Source organism: Hemicordylus capensis, chromosome 4, assembly GCF_027244095.1.
Source record: "Hemicordylus capensis ecotype Gifberg chromosome 4, rHemCap1.1.pri, whole genome shotgun sequence".
NCBI classification, from domain to species: Eukaryota; Metazoa; Chordata; class Lepidosauria; order Squamata; family Cordylidae; genus Hemicordylus; species Hemicordylus capensis.
In genome coordinates this window covers 307,784,453-307,811,778 of record NC_069660.1, presented here as the reverse complement: position 1 = coordinate 307,811,778, position 27,326 = coordinate 307,784,453, and the positions used below count along the sequence as shown (strand labels likewise).

Sequence of the window (27,326 nt, the reverse complement as noted above, 5' to 3'; positions counted from 1 at the left end):
TGGGCAATTTGGAGACAGAACAAATCGCCCCTGTAGTCCATTAGCTAGATTTGGGTCCAAATCAAATCACATCTGATTCGATTCGAATTGCTTTGAGATTTGGATTCCTCCTATTAATTTCCCCAGATTCCCAGCTTTCATTTAAAAAAGAAAGCTAAGCTCTAGCCCTTGTAGAAGTGGAGTTATGGAACAAAATGTGGTCGCTATTTTTCAAGTGTTTTGATTCTTTGGTGTATAATAAATTTTTCTCAAGGAATCCCTATGAGGATTCATTACACACCTTCATTTCTTCTATTCCTTTTGACTGTCTTTGGATAGTGTCAACTGCCATGTGTCAACTACACCCTCCTCTCACCCACAAGGCAGTGGGGTACTGCTCAGTTTATGTTCTAGGATTTTTTTTCAAGTGTTTAGACTCTTTGGTGTCTAATAACCTTTCCTTACAATGAATCCCTATAAGGATTCATTATGCACCAAAGTGTCTAGATGCCTCAAAAGATCCTAAAATATAAACTGAGTGCTCAGTGGCTTGCAGGTTGGGGGTAGTGGCACATAGGATGCCAGGTTATGGTTGAAGTAGTCTTCCCACAAGAGATTTGCACATAGATTGTGACACACCACAAGGTGGACTAAAACAGCAGCAGCAAAGGCTACACAGGACGTTCTGCAAAACTGGCCACAAATTCATTGAAATAGGAAGGAAAGGCCAAAAATAACTCTATGTGGCTAGAGAAAAGAGGACCTGGAGAAACATGTACAATTGTAACATTTACCTCCTTCACTGAGACCTGCACAAAACTATCAAGTAAACTAAGCTGATGGGGTTAAAACATTCAGCATTGAAGCTTTTTAGCAAACTTGCTCTTTAGGGCAAGTAAAGAACACAGTTTTAGGCACGTGTAATTGTATACATTTTTTGGGGGGGAAGCGGAGCGGGGAGGGGACTAATTTCCTGAATTAAAAGAGAAGTGGAGGACTGATAAGGATGACATTGCAAATATAAAAACTTGTACAAATTTCCCGAAGAGAAAATGCTGAGCCTGGGTGGCCGACATTTCTAAACAGCCTGATCCGGAACATACATTCTTAAGAGCAAACCCGAAGGAACATTGGCCATATTCATCTGGTATGTTCCACGCACATACAATCTGCACGCAGTGTATATATGTACCGATCTGTATGCATGTACAGTTAACCTCACACAAGGCTATAGCTATAATTGAACACTGGGGGAACAAATGTCCTTGATCCCCTGAGGGAGAGGGGACCTGTCAGCTGAGTGACGGCTTGCTCTTTGCAATGTTTGGGAGGTGGTGGGGCTATAGTTCAGTGATAGAGCATCTGCTTTGCATGCAGAAAATCCCAGATTCAGTCCATGGTATCTTCAAGTAGGGCTGGGAAAGACTCTTGCCTGAAACCCTGGAGAAGCTGCTGCCAGTCTGTGTAGACAATACTGAGCTAGACGGATCAATGGTCTGACTCAGTAGAAGGCAGCTTTCTATTGCGGGGGGGGGAGGGGCCTATCTTCACTTTTTGTCCGAGGCCCCACTCCAACCTTGCTACACCCCTGTTCACATGTTATGTTGAATGCATATCCAGTAAAGGTGAAGTAAAGTGTGCTGTCAAGCAGTGTGCTCTCTACTTTTTTTCACCTGTGTGCGGAATGAATTTTGTTCTGGGAGGCAGTATCAAGGCAGTGTGTGCGCATGTGCATTCAGAGTGGGGCCTTCCTGATTCTGTCTGAGCGGGATCTAAAATTAATTGAGCGGACATCAAAAACCATGTGAGCACACACACACATGCACGCCTTAGAGGGAACACTGCCATTAAGTAGATTTCAACTCCTGGTGCCCACAGAGCCCTGTGGTTGTCTTTGGTAGAATACAGGAGGGGTTTTCCATTGTATCCTCCCATGCAGTATGAGATTATGCCTTTCAGCATCTTCCTATATTGCTGCTGCCCAATATAGTAGCAGCAGGGATTCGAACCGGCAACCTTCTGCTTGTTAGTCAAGCATTTACCCACTGCACCACTTAAGGTGTGCACATCCAGTAGTATATAGTTCTTACTGTAGCTATACCCTGCATTGAGGGGCTCGTACCCAGGTTCATGTTTTAAATGAACGCACGTAAAGTCATTCACACAAAAACATACACCTGAATGCATGCACAGCATAATCTTGGAATAAGGCTTTATTTACTGTGGGGCAAAACTAGAGCGCCTGTGGTGATAACTAGTGGAAGCATGGCAGGAAAGGTAAAGCAGCCAAATCCTGTCTTGGGGCCTCTGAACATATTACAGTGTAGGCACCAGTTCCAGGTAAGTTTCTCACTTGGTGTCCATAAGGAGTTGGGATTCCTGGAGAAAGAGGCCCAGAAGCTCCAGTTGACCACAAACCGAGCTTCCCTTAACTGAGCAAGGATCTCAATTGCACACTCAGCACAAAGGAGAACTTTGTTCACAGAGTTCTGACTTTATTTATTTTATTTGTTACACTTATTTATTTATTACACTTTTATTGTAATAAATAACTCATGTCTTTTATCACAGTGATAAAACAGTTAAACACACATATAAAAACACATAAAAACAATTAAAAACTAACAATTTAAAAGTCAATCACAGAATGAAAAACCTATTAAAAAGCTGGAAAAGCCTGAGTAAAAAGATGGGTATTTAAGTTTGTTTTTTTAAAATACTTTAAAAAATAAAAAAATACTTTACCTACTGTTTGCATTAACATCAAGGGGTGCGACTTACCAGTACTGAAAAAGCCAAAGACTCCAACCCGGTAACTTGCAGTGACAACAATGACATTTCCAGCTCCCGCTAGATAAGAGCCGTCAACGGCTGTCCTGGGCTGGTCATCGTTGCCACTCTCACCATTGTGAAAGAACACCAACACCGGGAGATTTCCACCCTGTAAGGGACAGAATAACAGAACAGTTAGCCAACATCAGGAGCTCTGTTGGAATGATTGTTGGAGATGCCACTCCTGATGACATCAGCTCAGCATCAGCAACCCTATTGACTACTAGGGAACCACATTAGGGGTAGGGGTGGTGAGTAAGGGGATTCCACCTCTGACCAGGCTTTCTCTCCTCTGATTCCCCTTTTTAGACTGATATTCTCAGGTTTCACTCTCTCACCTGAGAGACAGACTTCCCTCTCCTTCCTCTCCTCAGTCTTGATGTAGCAAGCAGCCTTTTCTATCTCCCTGGTGTATTTCCTAAATAAACTACTTTATTTAGAACTTAACTCCATGTCTCCAGACAATATTAATTAGCAGTGCTCTCCTTACTTGTGTACTTCTGCTGCAGGTGGGGTAGATAAACAAATCTCCCCTCTAAACTCTAACAATCACATTATTAATTATTGTTATTATTTATTACATTTATATACTGCCCAGCCCCAGCACAGGACAGTTCACAAAAACTAAAACCAGTTAAAATATTAACATAACACTCATTTTAAAAACATTCAAACGACTTAAATATTATGAAAAGCCAGGCTGAAAAGATGGATCTTTAGGGCTCTCTCGAAGGCCTCAGAAGATGAGAAGCCTCTTCTACCCACAGGGAGCACATTCAACAACCTAGAAGAGGCAAACGAGAGAGCCTGATCCTAGGTGAACAGGTGGCACCTTGAAGACAGGCCTCTCCTGATGACCCTAATCATGAACACTGGGGATCTTACAGAGAAATGATGATAAAGAACTGCGGGCAACTTCAGGGAGTCACAGATAACATCCCTAAATGATCTGCTGCCACAATCCTACTGCAGGCATTTTGCAAACCATGTGAGACTTTTCTGTGTAAGTGTAATGGTTGAAACAGCCATTCGCTGAGTCGTGCTGGTATTGCCTTGCTTTAGTTAGTGGCCAGAAGACAAAGAACCACTTCAGGTTCCTCAAGGTGGTGGTCTGGGGGCAGGAAGGGATGGAGGAGCAGGCAAGGCCATCTGTGTGTAGCTGTTCACACAAATGATTTGCTCAGACTGAGGGGCCAAGCCTGAAAGCAACAGCTAAAGCACAGGTACGGGGTGAAGGGACGTTCTTGTGGCAGCAAGCATCAATTATCCCTGTTGCTAAGCAGGGTTCACCTCAGTTTGCATTTGGATGGGTAACTACGTGTGAGTACTGTTTGCTGCTGTAAGATATCCCCCGCAGGGGATGGAGCTGTCGTTCAGTGGTAGAGCTCATGTGAGCTCTCTGGAGAGCATTCCCAGCTGGTGTTCGCTTGCTGGGCATGTGTATTTCCCTTCTTCTCCCTCGAGCTTGAGGGGGCATGGCCAGAGCCCTGGAAGAGCCATGCGAGCTTATTTCCCAGCCATGTTCTGCATGTTTTGTCCCAAGCAAGGGAGTAAACGAACGAAATGTGCACCCAGCAATGAATACAGATGGGAAGTGAGCTTCAGGTAAGGGACGAGTCAGGCAGCCCCCAGGATCTGGGCAGCTCAGGTTCTTTGAACCCATCCGCCCTATTATAGCTCTGCCCTGGTGCTGCCAGTCAGGGTAGAGGCAAGAGTGAGCTATATGGACCAAGGGTCTGACCCAGGATACGGCTGCTTCCTGTTTTATTTTGTGCGCAGCTTCCCGCCCATGCCCCCCCCAACCAGGATCACCCAGATCTTGAGATGATTTGCCATGTCAGAGATAATGCAGAAAGGCGCCTGTTTACCATATTGGGGTCTGTCTCTTTAGGAAAGCAAAACAAAACAAGACTGAGGCCTGATTTCAGAAAGCACCAGGCCTGGCGGGAGAAGAGAAAAAGATTTAAACTTTCAGCTACTGCTACAATACGTCTCTACAACCTGCACATGTGTAAAGCTAGCATGTCAGGGCAGTAGAGAAGACCTCTCTCACCAGTCTGCTGTCTTTTCATTTCAAGGGAGTTGTTGTTGTTTTGAAAACGCAGGCAAGCATTCAAATATATGAGCTCCCACTTTCAGTCTGAAGGGGTACAGCCCAGAAAAGATTCTACCATAGCCTTTTGCTTCAGATTTGAAGCTGCCATTAGGTTTGACTGAGGGGATGTGTGTAGCAGTAAGCAGCCAATATGTTGGCAGAAGAGCTCAAGTATTTTTCCCTGGCAGGTGGGGGGGATGAAGAACGACAAAATAGGGTTGCACTTACCCTGTAATTTTTATTCCTCAAGTTGTCATTTGTGTAAAACAGCCCTTAGATTTTTTCCAGTTGCAATTCAGTTTTTTTGCTTCGAAACATTCAACAATTTGCATGCATTTTTTACAGTGTTAAGAGGTAATTTTTTACAGAAGCCTGGCTCCTACATTTGCTTGAAAGTACATCCCATTGATTTCAATGAAACAAATATTCCCAAGTTACTTTGGGAGTGTATCTTTCAAATGGCCAGCCTTACCATAGATCACTTACAATGGCTAAGCCCGCTCTCCCCACAAACAATCATTAAGCCCTCCCCGGGCAGCCGAATCGGCTGCCCAAACAACTGCCGTCTCCCCCACGGAGCCGGCAGGGGCTTGGGAGTTCGGGGGCCACGCGGCCCCCAGGAGTTCCAGCATGCTCTGCGCAAGCGCACAGAGCATGCTGGAGAGACCCCTGAGCCGGGAGGCTGCTTTTTAGCCACCCGGTTGAGGGTCTCCACGTGAGTGCAGCGCGGAACCATGCTGCAGCAACACACAATCCGGAAACCCCCGTTAACGGAGTGCTCGCTCCGCTAACCAGGGCTAAGGGGAGGGCTTCGCAAGCGAGTAAGCCAGTTGTAAACCACCGGGCTTGCCTTCTCCTAGCCTGATTTTTGCTGGTCGTGAGAATAGCCTCAATATGCTTCACTCAGTTATAATATGCTTCACTCCGTCAGTACTCACTGTGTTTTCTGGGACATAGATGTTCAAATACAAGCAGTCTTCGCTGACAGATGAGGGGCTGACCTCTCCATCTCCGGGTTGCCAGCAACTAGCCCTATCAATACAATGTTATATTTTGCTTTAAATCCCCATGTGAATACTTTGCTTTAATTCAACTCTTAATGAGAAACTAAAATCAAATCAATCAATCAATCAATATTTATTATGCTCAGCCATAGGCCATTGCATGTAAACAAAACAGTAATATCAAATAAATACAGCTAGAACAGGTGCCTTGAAAAAGGTGACAAGTCTTAAAATCCATAAAATCAACATTCCTGGTTGCTTATAATAAAAGAGGTTCGTAACTTCGTAGCTGCCACAGTAAATAAGGCGACAGAATATGTTAACGGTGGATAATCATCATGCAATAATTCCTCAATTGCCTCGTAAGATGATATATCAGGGAACTGTTAATACAAGTTATTAATAATAGGAGAGGAGTGCTGGTCTTGTGGTAGCAAGCATGGCTTGTCCCCTTAGCTAAGCTGGGTCTACCCTGGTTCTAGATGAATGGGAGACTTGATGTGTGAGCACTGGAAGAGATTCCCCTCAGGGGATGAAGCCACTCTGGGAAGAGCATCTAGGTTCCAAGTTCCCTCCCTGGCCTCTCCAAGACAGGGCTGAGAGAGATTCCTGCCTTCAACCTTGGAGAAGCTGCTGCCAGTCTGTGAAGACAATACTGAGCTAGATAGACCAGTGGTCTGACTCAGTATATGGCAGCTTCCTGGCTTCCTATGCAGAGCACAAGGAGGTAAAAAGTTCACAACAAATTTGTACAGATCATAACATTTTCTTAAGCACAGGAGTGACATTATAAGAAAAGAAAGGGCTGGTGAGTCTAACACAGCTATTCTGCTTTGTGTGTCACTGTGCACCTGGAGGAACAAGACGTCGCATTTCTTGTGTGCGGCAAGCTGCAAGTCTGATGTGGTTCAGTCACTGACACCCACACGGCTCAGGTGCAATGAGAAATGAGGTCAGCAAAGGCCAGGCTTCATCGACCATCAAACCACCCTGTGCAGGAAGAGCAGGACCGTGTGGGGTGGATGATCACCACAGAAACAAACTCAGCCGGTGAATCTATATGACTACTTGTTCAAGGGAAACTGTGAGGTGTACCAGTAGTTCATCCACGGTTATTCCTGCTAATAAATGCATTCTTATGAGATAAAACAGACAGAACCTTGTGGAATTCTTTTCCAAATTTCAGGTGGGAAAATGTATTTACTGCAATGTCTGAAATTCATGCATTGTTTGCCTAATAAGTACATAAAAGTAAAGTGTGCCTTCGAGTCGGTGTCGACTCCTGGCAACCACAGAGCCCTGTGGTTGTCTTTGGTAGAATACAAGAGGAGTTTACCATTGCCATCTCCCATGCAGTATGAGATGGAAAAACAAACACTTGCACAACACCCTGCTAACTGAGCAGACACCTTTTAAAGTGATGATTCGCTTATATTGAGCAGGGGGAGAGCAACTGGCCCTACCCAACCCCAGCACAGTATTCCTCCAGCGGCTGTTGTTGATGTCTACCTTATGTCTCTTTTTCAGATTGTGAGCCCTTTGGGGACAGGAAGCTATTTTATTTATTTATTTATTTCTAGGTAAACTGCTTTGAGAAATTTGGTTGAAGAGTGGCATATAAATATTCGTAGTAGTAGTCCTAGTTTCTCAACATGTACCCCAGGGGTATGTGAGACACAGGCAGGGGGTACAGGAGAATGGGGGGTTGGGGATAGAAGACCAGCAAGGGTGAGGGAGAGAAGAGTGCTTCCTTGACTTTGCTTCTTAGAAACATTGGAACATAGGAAGCTGCCTTATACCAGGTCAGACCATTGGTCCATCTAGCTCAGGAGTGTCTACACAGACTGGCAGTGGCCTTCCAAGGTTTCAGGCAGGAGTCTCACCCGGCCCATCTGGAGATGCCAGCGAGGGAACTTGGAACCTTCAGCATGCAAGCAAGCAGATGCTCTTCTTAGAGCTGCCCCATCCTGTAAGGGGAATATCTTATAGTGCTCACACATGTAGTCTCCCATTCAAATGCCCCAAGGCTTAGGAATGTGCTCCCTATTGAAATAAGAGCCTCCCCATCTCTGACAACATTTTAAAAGGCAGTTAAGACACATCTGTTTACCCAGGCTTTTAATTAGATATTGTTTTAATAGTTGTTGACATCTTTTTAAATTTTAGATTATTGTGATGTGCTTAATCTTTTTGTTTTGTTTTGTTTGCATTGTTCTGTGGTAAACAGCCCATAGATGTAAGTTTTGGGTGGGAGACAAATATGTCAAATAATAAAATAAAAGCAAACCAGGCTGGACCCCGCTTAGCAAAAGGGACGATTCATGCTTGCCATGACCAGACCAGTTCTGCTTCTTGGTCTTTGCTGCTGGCTACTGCCAAGAAGTAGCGGGCTTGTTCTTCTCACAGCTGACAGCTGAGTAGGCAGAATATCCAGCCGGGCTCCAATCCCCATGCATGCTGCCAAGAAGTGGCCATGTGCTGGCAAACATCGAGGAAGGAGGAGGGGGAAGTGATTGTCCGCTAGCCACAATCTGGGTAAGATGGTAACCCTAACCCTCGATACATTGCCGGGTCCACGATGAGGGTTGGGTAGGATGAGGGTTGGGTAGGACTACCCAGTGATGTCCTGGGTAGGACATCACTGTCCTACCCAGTTCATACCTAGCAGTCAGCGACTCCCCCCTCCTCCTTCCTCGATTCTGGCTGACACAGGAGTGTTTATTAGGAGGGTGCATGGGGCTTTGAGCCTCACTGGACACTGCTCCTACCCAGCGGTCGGTCATGAAAACAATCAATCAATCAATCAATCAATCAATCAATCAATCAATGGCACACCACACCGTATTTCCCAGCTAGAATGCTGTATGCTGCTGCATTTTGCATGGCAGTAGGTCCAGCTCTCCTAACTTTTAGCCAACATCACCTTTAGCCCTGAAGAGCTGCTGTCTGTCTGTGGAAGAATACTGAGTTTGAAGGACCGAGGTTCTGACTCAGGGTAAGGCAACTAGCCTTGATGGCTATCGGTGGCCTCCAGTCCAGGCACAGAGGCAGGACGCCTCCAAATTCCAGTTGCAGGGGAGCAGGAGAGAGGGCATGCCCTCAGCTCTTGCCTCCCCAGAGGCATCTGGTGGACCACTTTCCCCTTGGACTTGCCCCCCCTAACCTTGAGCAAAGATTCCCAATCCAGTTGGAAAAGGACAATCATGACTGAAATATCATCCCTGGACCACACACCCTCCCTCCTATTTGACATGGGCTACAATCAGGTCAAAGCTCTCATCCAACAGCGCTTAACAGACATAGAGCACCAGTCCAACATAGGCAGGGCCCCAAACATCCCCATCAGCGAAGGACTCTGGTATTCTGCCTCCCTCATGGCATACCTAACATAACTGGAAGTTCCAAAGCACAGGAGGGCCTTCACTCTGGCATGATGCCATGTTCTTCTCTCAGCTGTGCTTTAAGAACATAAGAACAGCCCTGCTGGATCAGGCCCAAGGCCCATGTAGTCCAGCATCCTGTTTCGCACAGTGGCCCACCAGATGCCACTGGAAGCCTACAAGCAGGAGTTGAGGGCATGCCCTCTCTCCTGCTGTTACTCTCCTGCAACTGGTACTCAGAGGCATCCTGCCTTTGAGGCTGGAGGTGGCCTATAGCCCTCCAGCTAGTAGCTGTTGATACACCTCTCCTCCATGAAGTTATCCAAACCCCTCTTCAAGCCATCCAGGTTGTTGGCTGTCACCACATCTTGTGGCAGAGAATTCCACAAGCTGATGATGCATTGTGTGAATACTTTAGGGTTGATACAGGAAGATCTCACTCTCAGAACAATGCCTTTATTTTAGAAACAACAGAGCACATACTCCTTCAGTGTTTATATTACACGGACATTCACTCCAGCCTCATTCTACTATTACTACATAAGTACCCAGATCATATGGGACAATTTTATACTTCTCTACTGTTTTCTGATAATAACCCTGCCATCGCCTATAGTGTTGCACGGCAGTGCTCAAAATCTGTCAGATTTTGCACATGTACAGCACCCAACCTTATGGACTAGTCTCCGTGCGCCCTTAACCTGCTACTACAGAGTGCTTCATGGCAGCCTTCCACTCCTACAGTCTTACAGCTTCACGGCCCCAAAATAAAAAACTTTTATTTTGCTTATAGATGCCACTGTACGATTTTATATGCCTTTAAATATAAATTTTAATGCAATCCTTTTTATGCCCTTTTATGCCTTTATATGCTTTTATTCACTCTATCTTTCCCCTGTACTTTATGCTGGTCTATGACCGTAATAGAGATTGATTTGATTTGGTGAGCCACTGTCAGAAACAGGATGCTGGACTTGATAAGCCTTGGGCCTGATCCAGCAGGGTTTTTCTTAACTGCCTATGCAATTTTCAATCAGCTATTCTGTTCATTTTCTGTATTTAAAAAAAAAGTTTAACTGATAAATTTAAAATTTAGCTGCTTTTAATCCGATAAATTGAGCTTCCTTGAGTGCTTCTGAAGAAGTGGAAAGGTGGGATATGGATATAAATATAGACACAAATACATCCTCTCACCGACTTGTGGTTGCATTCCAAGATTCCACCCAGACAAAAGGCTGTGGAGGACGAAACCGGTTTTCTGCCACTGGAGGCGCTGCGTATGGAATCCCAAGGAACTGGTCGATCCTCTTCCAGTCAGATCCCACTTGAATGGCTTTAGAAGTGCCAAATAAAATTCCTTGCGATGGGATGTTTATAGATATGGTGTCACTCATTGCAGTTCTAGGCAGGAATGCACCTGTTCAGAGTGGGATATAAATGTTTTTTAAAAAATTGAAATGTTTAAATCTGCTGTCTTTGTCAATGTAAAGATTCCCAGGAAAGCTAGATGCTATTTGGGATCTTCTAAAGCTGGTAAGAGGTTCACCATTATCTCAGTCAAGGTCAGGATTTGGTAAGGCTACCCATAAAAACCAAGACATCACCCAATTCCTGCTGTGAGATTGCAATTTCCCTGGTTTTGGTTAGATTCTAAAGAAATTCTGTGCCATTTGGCCAGCAACTGGTTTTGCTGGAAGGCAGGCTCAGGCTTTGAGGGCATTTCTTCATACTATGGTAATATGCTCGGTCAAAGTGCTGGACGGAACAATGCCGTCAGAACCTGCGTCTGCCTCCAATATGACCACTTTCCCCTCTTCCATCCTAGCTTTTAGCTCATGGGTGACCAAATACTGGGAGCGCACACAGTTTCTGAATCTGGGTAAGATGCTTGTTCTACCCAGTTAGGGATCATCAGAACAAACATAGTGTTTTTATTTTTAATCTGTGAATTATTTTCTACAACAAAATGGTGCACCTAAAAGGAGATTATGCTAACTGATAATGCTCACTCAGTTAGCATCCCCTACTAAATGAGCAAAGAGGCACCTTTTGGCCCTATCCAGCCCCAGCACAGCTTCCCTCCAGTGGCTGTTGCTGGTGTCTGTCTTATGTTTCTTTTTTAGATTGTGAGCCCTCTGGGGACAGGGAGACATTTTATTTGTTTATATCTATGTAAACTACTTTGGGAACTTTGGCTGAAATGTGATATATAAATATTCATTGTATTCATAATCGTATAATTGTAAATTTTGTTACCAGTTCACTGTGCCACCAAAAAAGAAACACCAAACCTCAATGGTGCTGTTTTATACTGCTGGTGCAAATATCATTACTACTACTACCCAACTACTACTGGCGCAGCCTATCATTACTACTACTACTACCACCACCACCACCACCACCACCACACTATCAAAAATATTCATAATAGTAGAATTAGTACTAATAGTAGTATCGTGAAGAACCTTGGTTACAGCCAGGCTCTGTGTGATGCCCCTGACTCAAGAATGCATGCTCCCACCACTAATCTTACACAAGCATCTACTTCCTATCTAAGTTATGATATGTCATGATTGGTTGTGTTGCTTTAACCCACAAATCTTGGCTTATTCTAACCTACTTGCTTCAAATAACCCAAGCACTGTACCCAAGGTTTGATGTGAGTTACAGATCTCAGATTATTTAAAGCAAGGAGGTTAGAATAAACTGAGATTCATGGGTTCAGACAACACAACCAATCTCAGCTTAGTTTAACCTAGATAGGAAGCAGACACTCATACAGGGATGGAGGGGGTAGTGCACATTCTTGAGGTTCAGAGATGTTGCTTGGAGTCAAGCTCTAACTGAGGTTCCAAATGACATCTGAACCAGCCCATAAGTGTTGCACTGCCTCTGGTTGTCCCATTCCCCCAAGCAGGGAGAAGTTCACAGCGCACCTTGGATTCTAGTTTCCTTTGGAAGGAGAGGCATTGTAGACTTATGGCATCTTTGTACCATTTAGTTTATTTTCACAAATATTCAGGTTGAGCACTGGATAACATTGAGAAGACTGCAGATCATTCTTAGAAATCAGCAGCAGATTACATCAGAGAGGCCATACTATGAGGCGCTTCACACGAGCAAAGTGAAGTGCATCGAGCTGGTGAGCAGGTAGAGTGGGCATGGCCCACTCTCCCCACACACGAGCAGGGAGCCATCCCTGGGTGGCAGGATCAGCCACCCGCATGATTACCGGCCCCATCATGGAGCCAGTAGGGGCGGTGGAGATCGGGGGCTACCTGGTCTCTAGAAGTTCCGCGCATTTGCGCCGGGCATCCCGGGGAGACCCCCAAGGCCAGGAGGCTTTTTGTAGCCTCCTGGTCGGGGGTCTATTCATGTGTCACCACACCACGGAGCTGCACTGCGGTGGCACACGATCAACTAGACAGGTTTAGCAGAGCACTCACTCCGCTAACCTCGTTTAAAGGGGGAATGCTTAACGAGGTTTGCTGCCAGGAGCTGTGCAGTTCCTGTGGCAGCACACAACCGCAGGGAAGCATGCTCGGGCCCCTTAGCCCACTTTCCCATGGTCATGAGAATCACCTCTATGTTTCCTGGGATGCTGCAGCTTTCTGCCTTGGCTGTCCCATTCCAAGTTCTTTCTAAAGCCCTTCCTTAACATGAATATGATAAATATTTGTATGCCACTTTTCAACAAAAGTTCCCAAAGCAGTTTACATAGATATAAATAAATAAAATGGCTCCATGTCCTCAAAGGCCTCATGATAAAAAAAGAAAAAGAAACATAAGATAGACACCAGCAACAGCCACTGGAGGGATGCTGTGCTGGGGATGGATGGGGCCCTCTTAGGTCTCTTAAGTCTCTTACCTAGTAGAAGTCTGCTCTTTTCACACTGGCTTAACACACGCACCTTACAGAGAAGATGGGGGAAAGGGACAGATAATTTTACACCTCCCATGAGTCTCTTCCATAAAGTGGGAATTATGTGACTCTTATGATTCTCATACGGTAGTAGCATCCTTCTCCAAGATGCGAGCCATCCAGAGACTTTAACAATGATTAATGTACAAAAGAATAGCCAGTGGACTATCTACTGCAAATACAGTATTAATACAATTCCTAGCGGCAGATTAACCCCCTCCCACCCATGCCTGTCACTGTCCTATTTGCATAATGGCATTCTCAACCATGCAGGTTTGCTTTGGCCAAAAGAGTTTGCCATCATCCTATTGAAAGAGATGCAAGCCATGCTCTGACCTTCCTGCCGCTTACTTACCTTGCCTGCGATAGATATATGTAGCTGTTTCCTTGAGCAAAAGTCGACAGGAATGGCCTTGGAGGTCAAGTCTGCAGCTCTGGGTTTCTGGGTAGAACATGCAGCGTATTGCCGAAGGCTGTACTTCAAGAGTAGTTACCAAGCAGGATTTGTCCTTTGAACAGACTGTGAGGAAAGGGAGAGAAGGGTTGTGAATTGGGGACAGACAGCAACTAGGAGGCAGAAAACTCTTCCAACAAAGCAATAGAGCGTCAGGTTAAAACAGAGCTAGACTGACACCTGGGTGGCCCATGTTGATGTTGGGACCGAGGCACAGTGTAAAACGTTGTCTTGACCCATGCCCCTGGTGGGGGCAAGGGCCCCTTTCAAAAACCAACTCTTGGAAGTTTTGAAAGTGCATGGGGAGCAGAGAAGAGGGAAGATACTTTCAGCCTTCTCCTCTCCCCTCAAGCTACTTGCATGCTTTTGCAAGGTGTGAGAAAGGCACTTCTTGGTATGTGTGCATGGGTCATAGTGGTCCCAAAGAGCTGCTCTGATGGTGACAGTGGTGGGCATCTTGCTGACTTGCTGAAGCCCCAGTGATCTACCACCTGAGGTGACTTCCTCACTTCGCCTCATGAAAGAGCCGCCCCTGGAAGACACATGGCCAAGAAGGGCCATGACACCCAGGAAGTTTGGGAAGCTGCCAGGGAACAACTTTTCGAAGGCCTGGGAGGCCACTAGAGAGAGTGGATTGAGGATCAGAGAAATACAGTAAATGAGCAGTGTGATCTTGTTATGTCTATTGCTCAAGAAAGGGGATCCACAGAAGGTCTTCTGTTCTGGGAGTCCATTCCAAGTGTTTTACTTAGGGCCTTACAAAAACCTGGAGAGACATGGAAAAGAGTGGAAGAAAAATATTTGGACTGATGGAGACTGGTAGCAGATTGCTGGGGGTGGTGGGAGAGAGAGAGAGAGAGAGAGAGAGAGAGAGAGAGAGAGAGAGAGAGAGAGATGGAGGGGAAATCCTATCAGCTGCAAGAATTTTTTTAAAAAATTATGAAACCCAGAGAAAAGTAGCTGGGGAGTTCTTCTGTCTTTGGGAAGAATGTCCACACACACACACGCCAGGTCCCTTTCCTCTTGATTTTCTAGGGCACTGAGTTGGATTCCCCATTCTCTAGTGCCTCTCTAAACCTCTGCATAGAAAAGGGTGGTGGAGGTGAATAATCTCTGCCATAGCAAGCGATGCCATTCTGCAAGATGCGGCTCCTCAAGAATATCCTCTTGATTCATTCAGAATTTACTATGGTCAACAGGTCCATAGATGCAAAACAACAATACATAGAAACAAAAATCAAATACAAAGAAAGGCATATGTATGTAGTTAAAACTCAATAGTTAAAACTATCAACCAAAACTAAGGATATATTCTGCGCCTCCCCGCCCCCCACTCTCCTATCTGCATTTGGACAACAACAGCACTTTGTTAGTCTGGATGTCAGTCATTGTCTAACATTTTATGCATTCTTACATGAAAGTATTATTTACGCATGAATCTTACCCTCCACATAGGCCTAAACAACAAATGCAATTTATTTCCCATATTAAAAGAGACTGAATTTGACATCTCTGTAAAGTTTCAACCTTTGCATACGCCAGCTTTGACTTCCAACTGGAGGATGCTGCAATATTTTGCCTCTTTTGCCAAAGGAAATAAAAATCCCTCAGTCTGCATTACTCAGGAAGGGTGGAAGGTGGGGAATGCAAAATGGCACCACTGCTGAAAGGTGCATCCACTGCTGTTGACACCTCCTGGTAAGCCCAAACCCAATGGGGAGGCTCACACATTCAAATGTCAGCTATGCCCATTTCTTGAGGTAAACGACCCAATGGGGAGGCACACTGTGTGGCGACATATATCTCAACCTCCTTAGCCACTCCTGAAACAACTCTTTATTGACTGTATTATCTCAGTGAAGACAGACATATTTCAAAAGAAGTGACAAGGATTCTCCATATGTGATGCGATACCAGTTTAACAATTTGTACAACAGACATGCATTCTAACAAGCAGAACATTGCTTCTTTCCCCAAATTTTGTGTGCTGGTCACTTTTTAACTTTTAATATGTTACTTGTACAGCTATTTGCCTATACAGTCACCATTCCCTTAATTTTTTTAAAAAGAGACATTTTTAAAAGTTGCAAAACTACTCTGAGGTTTGGTAGTGGGGAAGTGTATTTATAGCATTAGCCAATCTGTGCTATCCACAGCCAGCTTTTGCTGCAAACTTGCAGAGCCATTTATTTTATTTTTAAAAAACAGAGATCAATTCCAGAGAGCAGAAGAAGTACTTTTGGACTGAAGGCAGTGAGGCAATTCAAAACAGAACCACTGCTCCAGGTATGTTGACATTTCCACCCTAGGATTGGGCAGTCACTCTGTTACTGGCTTAGTTTTGGTTTTGTAAGACACATATGAGCTATAAACAAAAATCCAGCTCAAGCACTTGAACAGAGAGCTTCAACAAAGAAAGATACAAAAGGTATTTACACACGCAGCCTAAGCCAGGCGAGGGCAGCCCAGCCTGCGTGTGTGAAGTACCGGAGGTGAGGTCACTCCGTCCTGGTGTTGCACCCGTTCCAAGCTCCACTTTCAAACCTGGCGTTTAGCAGAGGTTAAGCGAACGTGTGGCTCACTTAACCTCAGCCAGAAATTGTCTGGGCAATCGCCAGCTGGGTTAATCTTCTCCCCAACCCCCCACCATTTCCAGCAGCAAGCTGTAGGGGGTGGGGAGGACTGGCCATGCTCAGGTCCCGGGGCACCCTGGGATGTGGGAGGGGGGAAGTCCTCCTGCTCCCAAAGTCTCCCTCCACAGCACTACTGCTTTTGTGGGCGCATGTTGTGCCTTCCCCGCAGCCTGCCCTCCCTGGCGAGGTTGTGTGCAAGACCTCACAGAGTCACCAAGAGAGATAGCATTTTGCATGGTCTATTAGACATGGGCAAAACTATTTGATTCATATGCAGTAAAAATATTAAGGAAACGAAGGAAGATGCTGCCAGCAATTGCTGTGTCATAGGCCAACATTTTTTGAACAAAATGGGCAAGACACAAAACCCATGTAAGGGCAGTGGGAGAAAATAAAGTAAATATAAATTGCATTAAAGGTATCATGCTTTTGCTAAGCAAACTATTTTGGTCTCATTTGTCCATTTTCCTCTGATTTCTAGCCTCTCAGTTTTTATGATGCAATTATGTTGCCTTCTCTGATAAGGAGTTCCACAGCTGGGTAGGCAATAAGGTCACATGCCCTTTCCTTTCTTTTGAAAAATCTCACTATAGAAAATATACAAAAGACCTTAAAAATAAATGTCTTGGTACCAAACCCCACTACACACATGCACATCATGCACACGCCCGCCCAAGTGACACACACACACACACACACACCCTATTTAGTGGCTTTCTGGTGCTCTGGTTAGCTATGCAAAGAAGAAACACCAACTTCACTTAAAAGAGGGGCTTTCTCACCTGAGAGGCAAATGTCTTGGATGGCCGAAAAATCAATAGAAACATCTCTGCTGACATGCATGATGTCAAATTTTAAAATGGAAGGATCAACTAGAACAGAGGTCTCATCAACACGCTGCCACTTGTCCAAAGTCACTAGGAGACAAAAGGCAGAATGACAAGAATAAAATTCTAGAAGACTTTATATTTGCCAGAAGAATACAGAGCAACTACATTTATCTCAGTGACTCACACATCTAGACAATCAAAGGTTCCTTCACATTATTCTGTTTTTGATCTGATAATGGAAACTATTATTCTGTGGCTCAGTTAGGTGAACTGGCAAGCACACAAGCTAACTTTGCGCAGATGAAGTCAGACACCTTCCTCTCCGCTTGAGCCATGGAATGTGGAGCCACAGAAGCTTCTAACCAAGCGTCCAAAAACAAGCAGAGAATTCCTTCCACAGACAACCTGACAGCAGCATGTTTTGTTTTACTGTCGGTGGTTTATTTCAGGGGCACACATAGGTAATTTTGGAGCCTGGACCTGAAGGGCTTGCGTGGGTCAGGGGCAAGTCTCTCTGCATGTACAGAGAGCCGCTGAATGGGACGGAAATGGGCTGACCTGTCATTTGGGCAGCAGGCAGGCTCAGTAAAGGAGCTCTTGCCACCACATCCCCCACTTCGGTCTCCCCTCAAGTGCCCACACCACGCTGGTTGCCTCATTTCTGCTACCATCCCCGCCACACAGCCATGATTGGAAAAAAGTGAAAGAAAAATATTTAACTTGCACAGTAGGGCAGTCACGGGGCAGCAGCAGGGCTTTGGGAAGGCCCCCCCCCCCGGACATTTGGAGGCCCCCTTGGAGACAGGAGGCCACGGACCAAATCCCCAAGGTCTGTGGCTAAGTGTGCCTCTGGTTTCTTTGGTCCCTCCTTCCACCATTCACCCAGTCTGTGGCTGTTCCTCAACTCCTCTGCGCGTGCACAGGTTAGAATAAAGCCTGGGGGTCAGTTCAAACACTACACGAAGGCAAATTCAGCAATGCTTAAAACAAGCCAACTACACACTTTGGTTTCAAACCTCGGTTTGTTTGACCAAATTGTTTGACTCGGAGTTCAGAAAAAACAATGGCTCTGTGGTCGCCAGGAGGCGACGCTGACTCGACAGCACAATCTTTCCTTTTACCATAAGACCAGCTCTCCTCCCCATTGTAGTGCTTGTTCCACCACCACTATATTAAGACTGTTGGCAGAGTCTCACGGTTCATCAGTAGGCCCTTTGGAGGGCCCTAGACACTTGGCAGATACTCAATGACATCAACCCCTAACACTGACCCAGGTTTTCAGTGATTAATACATTTCCTCCTCTCACCACTGATGCTTCAGTGAGTCTCATTATCTTCAGTGAGACCTTGCCTTAGTATTGTCTCAGTTTTATTTCCCATTCAAACTTCTGTGGATTTCTGTTTTGCAAACAAACCTTACACCAGTACTTACTGGTTTTTAAGAATTGCACCAATTTAAGTGTTTTGTTTTCACCTTATTAAAAAGAAATGGAGCCTTTTCAGGAACAGGAGTCTAAGTTACATGTTTTTGAACAGTAATTACATGTCAATTTTCTGCAGTCTGCAACGGAGTTGTTGGGTTCCGACACAGTGGAAGTGGTACGTCTAGCTCCAGACACAAAGCTGAAAATGACTAGTTATGCTTTTAAAAAAAGAAAAGAAAAAGAAAAATGCTTTGTTTGGATTCCATTGTAAACCAATGCATCTGGGTCACCTTGCTGGTTTTCAGAGTTATTTTTATTGAGATAATTTTCCACTCACAATCATTTCTACTGACTCAGTCCTGCGAACTAAAACAAGTCATAAAACCTCTGGTGTGCCATAACATTACCCAATTTAGAGCTTCTGAGGTTAAAAAAAAAAAGTCACCCTCAGACATGCTAATAGGAATAATTCCATGTGAGTCCACATGCTGATCACCACATAGCTGAGAGCACACACAGGCCCACTGTATTTGTGTCTGTTCTCATAAAGTGCTGTTGCAACTGAAGTAGCTTCTTGACCATCTATTGGTAAGCACCTCTGTATGGGCAAAGAAATCTTGACACTCATTCTACAAGTCAAGAGAGAAGCCATAGTACTTTAAAATAACCATGGCGAAGGAACATTCCACGATAAATTCCCATCTAACTAACCACAATTCTCAGGGGTGGGGGATGTGGGTTTGTATTCTGCACACACTCACCGCTTTCAAACTTAACACAGAACAGTAGGTCAAATGGACCCATGGTTCTGCGCCCCCCACGCCCCACTCTCTCGTCTGCGTTTGGACATTTGACAACAGCACTTTGTTAGTCTGGATGTCAGTCATTGTCTATCTATGACTAACATTTGCATACTTACATGAAAGTATGATTTACATATGAATCTTACCCTCCACATAGGCCTAAACAAAAAATGTAATTCATTTCCCATATTAAAAGAGACTGAATTTGACATCTCTGCAAAGTTTCAACCTTTGCATACCCAAACTTTGACTTCCAACTGGAGGACGTCGCAACATTTCACCTCTTTTGCCAAAGGAAATAAAAATCCCTCAGTCTGCATTACTCAGGAAGGGTGGGATGTGGGGAATGCAAAATGGCACCACTGCCATGGTGCATCCACTCCTGTTGCCACCTCCTAGTAAGCCCAAGCCCAATGGGGACGCTCACCCATTCAAATGTCAGCTACGCCCATTTCTGGAGGTAAATGACCCAATGGGGAGGCTCACTGTGTGGTGGTGGGCAGCGGTCCTGAATGCTCCAGGAGTTTCTAGGGTCAGCCAAGTGCCCCCTCAGGCCTATATGCAACTTGGTCAACCCTTGACACTGCCCCTGGAGAGAGATTACAAGCACTGTCCCATGAAGAAAGCCTATGGTAGCTTTCTGATGCCACATGTTCCTTTTGGTGGGACAGGGATTCACATCATGGTATTTCTGGACCATCACTGTTTATATGATACCAGAGAGATGGGCAACTTCCATTTATTGTGGCTAGGGATGATGGGAGTTGCAGTTCAATAACAGCTGGTAAGAAATGTTCCCTGTAAGTGGGATTCCCAGATGTTGTTGATTACAGTTCCCAGAATCCCCAGCGGCAATGGCGTTTGGTGGGGGATTATGGGAGTTGTAGTCAACAACATCTGGGAATCCCTGTTAGAGGGAACACTGCTGGTAAGCCAAGGTTGCGTATCCCTATGATATAAGAAGACATGAAGAGCCCTGATAGATCAAGCCCAAGGGCTATCTAGTCCAGCAACCTGTTTCCCTCAGTGGCCAACCAGTTGCCTCTGGGAAGCCCACAAGAAAGAGATGGTGGCATACGTTAAAGAGAGTCTCCAAAGAGACTCCTACGCCAACTTGCTATGAACAGGTGCCTCAAATCTATACAACTTCCACATTACTGGGAAGCTTCCTTTCCCCATAGATATCAGACTGTCCCCATCCCAACCCATCCTAAACATTGTCATTGCATAATTATAGCTGTCTGAATCCAGCCACTTCTGTAACTTTTATTGTAAAATTACAGGCAGCTTACGAGCGTGGTTTCTGTCTTCCAGATGTTCTTTTCATTGGGATGTGGACAGCACATGCAGCTGCAACTGCTGGAGTCTGTTATTGACTTTACCAGGAACAAGAGTGGAGTTTATGCCTGAAAAATAGCGATCTGGAGTCGTGGGCAGCAGAGGTTCACTGCTGTACCTGGCTCTACTATCAGAGGAAAGGCTGCTATAGACGCTGGGCTTCATCATTATCCTTGAATTCTAGTGTGGCAACTGTTTCTGAACAGGAACTCTGGCCTCTCCCTGCATCACATCACTCGACGGCTGTCCAAATTCCTCTGGGATTGAAAACAAATTTGTGATGCAGCACTGAAGGTTAAACTAAAGGTATGTGGAAGTTCCATGACTGGAAATTACATGGTTTCTCGGTCTTAAAAAGCAACCAAGGGAGTGCAATTTGGATTGAAGCTATGGGATGGAGAAGAGAGTCTAACCCTTTGCCTCCACACTGTGGCCTTAGTCCAAATTGCCCCCTAAAACTGTTCTTGATCACAGGCGGGAAACCTTACATGCATAATTTGCAAGTCCCCCATCCCACCCCGCTTTGTTTCTAATAGCATCTTGGAGGAGCTTAAAACAGGACACAGGGGCAAAGTAGAGATGTGCACGAAACTGGCTGGCCCAGTTCGTTTTGAGTCTGACCTGGCCAGGCCAGTTCAGTCCGGAACCTGCTCGAACCCACCCCCCAGTTTGGTTCGGTCTGGAGGAGGGGTTGTGGATTTTTTAAAATTAAAAACTTTTTTTTTACTGTATCCCCTCTGGGGGAGTTCCTTGGGGCAGAGAGGGGGGTCCGCGGAGGTTCCCCCTCCCCCCACTGGCCTCCGTTATCACCGCCAGCGGCCCGTTCGGCCAGTTTTTCAGCCCATTTGGGCCTTCGAACTTCAGCACAGTGGCCATTTTGGACACCGCCGTGCCTGCGCAATTGACCTCTGAGAGACCTGGCATGACCTAACAGGGGGTGGTTCGGTTCAACCCCAGACCGTTGAACCGAACCGGCTCAATGTCAAACCTGTTTGACGTCAAGCTGGTTTGCACATCCCTGGGGCAAAGGGTTAGACCGTAGCAGATGGGGCCATAGCTCAGGGCGAGAGCCTGCAGGCTTTGCATCCCAGGTTCAATCCTGGGCAGCATCTCCAGGTGGGGCTGGGAAAGACCCCTGCCTGAAACTTTGAAGAGCCACTGCCTTCGCCTCTTGACTGTGGGCTTCTCAGAGGCATCTGGTGGGCCACTGTGTGAAACAGGATGCTGGCTTAAATAGGCCTTGGGTCTGATCCAGCAGGGCTGTTCTTACTGCCAGACAGGATCAACCAGGGATTCTCAACGTTGGGTCTCCAGATGTTGTTGGACTTCAATTCCCATAAACTCCAACTAAAGGCCACTGGGGCTGGGGATTATGGGAGTTGAAGTCCAATAACATCTGGGGACCCAACATTGAGAATCCCTGGTATAGACAATACTGAAGGTCTGACTCAGTGTAAGGCAGCTTCCTATGTTTCTAAGGCTGCTGCTCCGTGATAGAGCACCTGCTTGGCATGCAGAAGGCCCCAGGTTCAATCCCTATTAGCATCTCCAGGTGGGGAGACTTCTGTATAGACAATGCTGAAGGTCTGACTCAATATAAGGCAACTTCCTCTGTTTCTATGTACCCCCTCTTCTTGAGCCGTGAGACAGATCCACCTCAAGAGGTCCCGTGGGTTCCTTATGAAATAGGAGAAAAAACCTGCCTCCTGATATCCAATTTGCCCCTGAAGGGGTGTGCCTGTTGCTCTAGAAAGAGGGGGAAAACAGAGGGTCTGGGAGATAAATCAGTATGTATGGGTCTAGCAGAGGGTTGGGAAAACCCGGCCCTCCAGATGTTGCTGAACTACAACTCCCATCATCCCCAACCACAATTTATTGTGGTTGGGGATGATGGGGGGGTCATATTTCAACAACATTTGGAGGGCCAAGTTTGCCCAGCCCTGATCTAGCAGCATACCCCTCTAAGTCACAACTAATATCTTTTACATCATTAACAATCATATTGTGATTACACTGGAGACTCTCAAAGAGGAGGCGACTCACAGCAAACCATGTTTTTTTCAGGAATGTGTGTGGTGTATGCTTGCTTGTTTTTGCCAGCCTAGCTGGAGCAGAATGCAGGAACGTGTGCCATTTCCCCCAAACCTTCTTGTATAATAACTATAATCACACCCCTGGGGACACTATTTTTCTCTGCATGCAAGGCCGTTATTTCATGGCACGGAGAGGTTCTCAGACGCGAAATGGAAGCCTTCTGCATTCTTTTGGCATTGCCTATTATGGCACGGGCCGTCGGTCAAAGGAAGAGAAAAAGCAAGCACGCCAGATGCTTCGCTGTATTCTGAAATAGGCTGCTTATAAATAGGACACAACCACACTCTCTAAAATGGATGGCTAGAAGCCCACAGTTCTACTGTCACGCCTCTCGATGGCCAGGGCCCACTGGAGACTGCACACCTAGACTAACTTGAGTTGAAGGATTTGGAAGTACAGAAAGAAAGCTGTACTTGAGACCTGTGGGCCCTGAATCGTTTTCCTGATAACTTAACCAGAAGCCAGAGTCAGGTGAGAGGAAAAGGCTGAGCCCCTAAGTTATTTAGGGGCATTTGATCGGCCTCTATCTTAACCAGGAAAATGAGATATACACAGAAAAGACTGGTGCGAAGTGGCTTTCAGCATTTATTACAAGTAAAGAGACTCTGAAAGTGATACGATAGAGAGGCCCTGATGCCTGACACTCATTGCTTTCACTTGATACTCATTTCTTTCACCGGACACTCATTTCTTTCACCTTTTGTTGCCAAACGTGGCAAGACCTTAGAAGAGGGGTAGGCAACCTGTGTGGCTCTCCAGGGGTTGCGGAACTACAACTCCCATCATCCCTAGCCACAATTTATTTCAGCTGGGGATGATGGGAGTTGTCATTCAGCAACATCAGGAGAGCCACACACTTTGCCTTACCCTGCCTTAGAACAAGGTTTCCCAACCAGTGTGCCACGAGACAGTGGCGGATCTGCAGTGACTAACGTGGTGAGTCAGCTCCGAAAGTGGGGAGTTTAAACTCCCTGCTTTTGAAGCTGACTTGCCCCATCATGCACCAGGAAGGGCATGTTCTTCCCGGTGCACACGGGAGTGAGTTTAAGTTCCCCACTTTGGGAGGTAGCTTGCTCCCTTTTGCGCCAGGAATGATGCGTCCTTCCTGTTGAACAGGAGGGCTGGGAAGGGCAGCTGCAAATAGGAATAAAAAGTATACAATAATAAAGAGGGGAGAAAGAAGCAGGAATATTTAAATTAAATTATGCAGCAGCTTTGCCAGCATGCACACACAAAGGTGTTGGAGATGGAGTTCCAGTGCATCGACCTTTTGCACCAACTATCCTAATGACCGCTAGGGGCATTGGGAATAGAAAGAATGAGTAAGCGTATCCCTAACTGTTCTACCTGTCTCTACTCTATGACCCCTGATATGACTCTACAGCTATTTCCTGTGCTGAGTGAGAATCCTTTCCTTTCCTCTTAAAGAGCAGATGGAAACATCTATCTCTCTCCCTACCTATTCATTATGTAGTTCTATAGATTAGGGTTAGGTCTTTCCTATCCATAGTGTACTTCACTAATAAATAAAGGTAAATTTGATACCGCCAAGTCGGTCGACCCCTGGCACCCACAGAGCCCTGTGGTCATCTTTGGTCAAATACAGGAAGGGTTTACCATTACCTCCTCCCATGCAGTAGGAGATGATGCCTTTCAGCATATTTAATCATAATCATAATCATAATCATAATCATAATAATAATAATTCAATTTCTATACCGCCCTTCCAAAAATGGCTCAGGGCGGTTTACACAGAGAAATAATAAATAAATAAGATGATCAATCTGATAAAGATGATAAATAAAAAAATAAGTTTCCCAGCATAGTCTGAGAAACAGACCAGCGGGGATTCAAACTGGCAACCTATGGCTTGGTAGTCAAGCCATTTGCCCACTGCGTCATTAGGTGGCTTTCACCAATAAATACTTATAATTTATTCTACAAGAATCTCCATATGTCTTCCCTAAATAGCTACAACAACTAAACTCTGCAACTGTTCTGTAACTGGAGTGGGTAGCTTCTTTAGTGCTCTGCTAATTTTATTATTATATTTTATTTAACATATTTTTATACCACCCAAAACTTACTTCTCTGGGCAGTTTACAGTAAATACAGAAGAAGTAAAACATTAGTTAAAACCCAAACAAAAAGATTAAAACTTTACAACAATTTAAATTTTTTAAAATAATATTTTAAAACAGTGTTAAAACGATATCTAATTAAAAGCCTGGGTGAACAGGTGAGTCTTTAAAGACTTTTTAAAAGCTGTTAGAGATGGGGAGGCTCTTATTTCAGTAGGAGCTCATTCCAAAGCCTCGGGGCAACAGAGGGGAAGGCCCATGCCTGAATAGCCACCAGACGAGCTGGTGGCAACTGCAAAGGAGAGCCAGCGTGGTGTAGTGGTTAGAGTGCTGGACTAGGACCGGGGAGACCCGAGTTCAAATCCCCATTCAGCCATGATACTGGCTGGGTGACTCTGGGCCAGTCACTTCTCTCTCAGCCTAATCTACTTCACAGGGTTGTTGTGAAAGAGAAACTCAAGTATGTAGTACACCGCTCTGGGCTCCTTGGAGGAAGAGCGGGATATAAATGTAATAATAATAATAATGGGACCTCTCCTGATGTTTTCAATGGGCAGTGGGGTTCATGGCGAAGAAGACGTTCTCTTAAATACCTGGGGCCCAAGCTGTTTAGGACTTTATAGGTTTATAATATAACTTTATAATTATAACTTTATAATTAACTGCAGGATAAAAATTACAGTCCCCAACAAAAAGGTGGCTGTGCACACAAGCAGCTAAACCAAGGCTAGGGCCGCCCAGCCTGAGTTTGCCTCTGTGCACCACTGACATCAAGCGCCATCCTGGCACTGCCCTCATGGGTTGCCCGACGTTAAGGGCATGAGTGTGCCCTTAACCCCGGTGCTGGGGTTGTGTGTATGCTTGGCCTGCACACAGCCTGAGCATACACAGAGTCAGGCACCTAGAACACCTGATTCCCAGGGGAATCTCCCAATGTACTGCTCTCATTACATGGAAAATGAGTCCCAGCCTCCACTGATCTGCGCTGCTGGGAGCAGTGTGGATCTTGTGGGCATGCAGCTGTGTGCCAAAGAATTCAGTGGCCGTTGTCCGTGGGGAAGGTAGTTTTTTCACACAACGCATAATCCACTTGTGGAATTCTCTGCCACAAGATGTGGTGACAGCCAATAACCTTGATGGCTTTAAGAGGGGTTTGGATAACTTCATGGAGGAGAGGTCTATCAAGGGCTACTAGTCAGAGGGCTGTGGGCTAGCCTCAAAGGCAGGATGCCTCTGAGTACCAGTTGCAGGGGAGCAGCAGCAGGAAAGAGGGCATGAACATACCTCTTGCCTGTGGGCTCCACATAGGCATCTGGTGGGCCACTGTGCGAAACATAATGCTGGACTAGATGGTCCTTGGGCCCGATCCAGCAGGGCTGTTCTTAAATTCTTTTTGTTCTTCTGTTCTAATCCCAGCCTTCCCCCGCTCACCCAGTTGTGCAAATAGCCCTGAGGGAGTAGCGTGTTCCAATATGTATTTTTTTAAAATGCAATTGTGTCTCAGGATGAGAAAGGTTGGGAAACACTGCCTTAGCAAACCTGCCTGACCAGAGATGGAAGTAAAATCATCAACGCCAATCAAAGGCTCTGTCAGAAAAAAGGAAAGCCAAGGAGCTGGATTGTGAGCTACAGGTGAGAGGCAGCCCCTTCTGGCTGGAAAACGGACTATCTCACCTGTAGCACACAGCATGCTCATATGTTCATTGAAAATGCCATGCTGAATCAACAAGTCCAACAGTTACACTACATCGACATATGCATGCTGTCATAGCTCTTTAGGCTGTTCAGAAGATTGCTCAGTCCCAAGGACTGCTATACTAGACCCCAGAAAGCCAAGGCTGAGTCTTCATGGACTCTGTGGGTCCCTGTATGAGCTTAACTCAAAACCTGATGTTCGGCTTGGAGGGCAGCTAGGAACAGGGTCTTTTGGGTGGTGACACCAGTTTTGTGGACCTGGCTCTTGAGAAAGACCTTTGGGCCTGCCTGATTCTGAACATTTTCTAGTCTTCCATGGGCCTATTTTTCCCTAGCATGGCTGCTTTATTTCTTTTTTTAAAAACACCTTTTTGATTTGATTCATTCTTGTATGCTTTTCTTATATTACAAAACTGCATTGTTTCTTGAGTTTTAAGCCTGTTTGTTTTGATACTAAGAATGGAGGGATAACTTTTTAAAAAACAATCAAGTAAAATAAATGAAAATCTGTCACAAAAGGCTTTTGGGGCCAATGGGATTAGATTCAGAAGAAAAGAGAATGGGCCTCCAAATGGTGAACCTGCAAATCTACAAGAGACAAAACCTGAATTTTAATGTTTCATCATCTATGTTTTTTCCTTACCATTTTCTTGTTCTGATAGAAGAACAGGTGGGCACACACTAGGAGCATTTGCTGTTGGGGAAAAAGATGCACAGAATTTATCAAAAAATATTTTCATTTGCAAAAGGAATTGCAGAACA

The 27,326-nt window shown here is 45.4% G+C and overlaps 1 protein-coding gene across 1 annotated transcript in view; it reads right to left on the bottom strand.

Annotated features, from left to right (window-relative positions):
* The window catches only part of TG (thyroglobulin), a 240,257-nt gene that overhangs the window by 112,023 nt on the left and 100,908 nt on the right, over positions 1-27,326 (bottom strand). The window contains exons 35-40 of the mRNA XM_053245969.1: positions 27,208-27,258; positions 17,082-17,216; positions 13,568-13,732; positions 10,485-10,707; positions 5,845-5,938; positions 2,761-2,920 (exon numbers count right to left, since the gene is read on the bottom strand). Of these exons, the coding sequence (XP_053101944.1) occupies positions 2,761-2,920; positions 5,845-5,938; positions 10,485-10,707; positions 13,568-13,732; positions 17,082-17,216; positions 27,208-27,258 (828 nt within the window). The remainder of the gene's footprint in view (positions 1-2,760; positions 2,921-5,844; positions 5,939-10,484; positions 10,708-13,567; positions 13,733-17,081; positions 17,217-27,207; positions 27,259-27,326) is intronic.